General features: G+C 30.5%; 1 protein-coding gene across 1 annotated transcript; it reads left to right on the plus strand.

Moving 5' to 3' along the window:
* The first annotated feature begins 372 nt into the window (after positions 1 to 372).
* On the plus strand, positions 373 to 2,382 carry LOC139494532 (repetitive organellar protein-like). Its single transcript, XM_071282693.1, has one exon. The coding sequence runs from the start codon at positions 373 to 375 to the stop codon at positions 2,380 to 2,382; it is 2,010 nt and encodes a 669-aa protein (XP_071138794.1).
* The last annotated feature ends 498 nt before the right edge of the window (positions 2,383 to 2,880 follow it).

Below are 2,880 nucleotides of genomic sequence, written 5' to 3' on the forward strand. Positions count from 1 at the left end.
GGATTAGGATATAATAAAAAAACAAAACACACTTTAATAATCTAAATTTACACAAATACATATTTTTAATACAACTAAACGCTTTACAAATATAAACCTTAACCATTATTTGTATGTGAAATAACGGCACCAAGTCGTACAGGTAGACAAGCGTTTATCTTGTACCGCATACGTGCAATTTTTTTTGGTCATAGTGATAACTCAACTTTTAATTACGATGAATACATTCAGTCTCTTAAATTACCTCCCTTTGAACCATCCAAAATCGAGAAAATTCCGTATGAAACTATCAAAATAAACCAATATAAACCAAAAGCAAGTATGTACAGTTTTCATACCAGTAAGGAAAGACTACATCTTTGGATAAAAAGTATGACAATGAGATACTGGGAACAATTGGGAAAAAATAAACAATTCAGCATAAATTGGGAAGAAATTAACTCTGAGAAAACACATGAAATACAAATAAAGGTAGATAATGACAAGATGACAAAAGTAGATAACCCAAGACTTTTTCTTATAAAGATATATTTGAAAACTGGAACAATTACTATTCAAGGAAATGGGTATACTGTTTTTGGTGAAGAGGAATTCCCTAAACTATTAGAATTTGTTAATGCATGCCGAAGTAAGGACCAAAATGACAATCTTGATAACAAAGACCCAATCGAAACAAACATAGAACGTGAAGAAGACCAAGATTCAGACACCAAACTCAAAAAAGTAATAAATGAATCTGAAACAGAATTAAAAGAAACTGTAGAATTAAATACAGAATCTGAGCTACAGGTACATGTATCTCCTTCCCCGTCAAAAAAAGATGAAACAAAAGAATCAATCAGTGAAGATCAAACACTTGACAATACAAATGAATACTTCGGTGATAAATCTACTGATGAACTGGACCCTTTAAATACTACCCTAATAGACTTGGATCCAGTTAGTTTGAACAAAGTGTGCAATCCTAGCCCCACTAGGAAGTCAAAGCAAACAAGATCAACTGATATTAAGAAATTAAGTGAGAAACTAGACAAACAAATAGAATTAAATCAAAATTTGACATCTTCCATCCAGAGAATAGAAGGAAAAATCTGTAATCTCTACTCATGCAGAATAGATATAGATAACATTCAACCAATTATAGAAATTATGAACCAAAAAATCATAGCAGTTGAAACTCAAGTTAAAACAAATTCTACAAATGACAATAGTGAGATGCCCCAAATAAAAATACAAAGCCTAGAGAGAGAAAAAGAGGCAAAAGAAGAAACAATCAGGGCATTACAAAAGCAATTAGATCAAAAAGATCAAACAATAGAAAAACTTATCACTGAAAAATCAAAGGACTTTGATCACTACAACAGACAGTTACAAGAAAAATCAGAAGAAGTTATAGAAAAACTTCACATAATACATCAACTTGAACTTCGAGTTAAAGACTTGGAACACCACAAACATAAACCAGCTATAATTGAAAAAGAGGAGTGTGAAAAGGAAATAGGAAATACGTCATATAATGTACACACTCAAAATCGGTTTTCAATACTTCAAGAGAAAGAAATACCAACACAATTAGAAAGTATTCAAAAAGACAAAAAATACGAAGATACTCAAACCACTGATAATAAAGTTGATCTACTTATTATATCAGACTCCCATGCAAATTATTTAAAAGAGAAAAGACTCTACAAATACAAAAAGGTAAAAATTCATATTTTGACAGAAGGAAAAAAGAACGTTAATGGTGCAAAAGAATTCATCTTAAATACAACAATACAAAGCGACAATGTGGTCGTTATTGTCGGCAGCAATGATCTATCTAAAGCAAGATCATCAGCGGAAAAAATAATGAAAGAAGTTGAAAGCCTCATAAGTGAATTCCAAGAAAAAAATCCAAATAGTAAGCTACATGTGTCGCCTTTATTTCATAGGCTGAAGCAAGAAGTATTTAACAACAATGTGGATGAAATAAATTTCAAACTTCGACATCTGGCATCCAATAAAGTTTACATTCTCAAAAATCCATACATCAACAAACTCAATGAATACTTGTTTAGTGATGGAGTACACTTTACAGCACTGGGCACTAGTGAACTTGCCAAAATGATCAAAAATAACTTGAATGAACACCTTGGGATGGAATCATATTCCAATTACACAACAAACCAAGGACCAGAACGTTCTCAAAATAGAAACAATGGATATAAAGGATTCCAAGATCCTTTAAATAGGAACAATCGATTTAAAGGATTCCAAGATCCTCTAAATAGGAACAATCAATATAAAGGATCCGAAGATCCTTTTTACAGCAGAAATCCACAAAGCAACCCTGGATTAAGTCCGAACGAGAGAAATGTACTGATGCGGTTACTGAATATATAAATTATCAATAACACTCGAAATAATTTCACTTTGATAGAATTATTATTATTGTTTGTTATGTTAATATTAATGTGTGTGTATGTCTATTGAATCCAATTTGATAATATTGTAATAATATTATAACTTAATTCACCCAATCAGAATTATGCCTCCTTTTTACACATTTTGTATCCAATGGAGAAAACATTTCACATGAGGTTTTTACTGAATCTTTAAAACTATTTTAATTTTCATTAGTATGCAAATATATGTCATCCTTTACACATTATAATATCAAAAATAATTGTGTACAATAAACAACAAGATGTATGACCAGGTATGCCTATTTAATTGTAATATTACAGTACTTTTTTAAACAGTCAGAGTTATGCCTCTTTACACACATTTGCAACTTTATATTATTAATGACAATTTACACACACAAGTGAAATATAAAAAATTCACACCTTTCATTACAACTTATATGATTGATGCTTGTTTATACATAATGAAAATGCT

The sequence above is a fragment of the Mytilus edulis genome, chromosome 11 (genome assembly GCF_963676685.1).
Source record: "Mytilus edulis chromosome 11, xbMytEdul2.2, whole genome shotgun sequence".
NCBI classification, from domain to species: Eukaryota; Metazoa; Mollusca; class Bivalvia; order Mytilida; family Mytilidae; genus Mytilus; species Mytilus edulis.

Excerpts from the sequence above, each read along its gene's own strand:
- LOC139494532 (XM_071282693.1), top strand. The coding sequence starts at position 373 with ATGACAATGAGATACTGGGAACAATTGGGAAAAAATAAACAATTCAGC.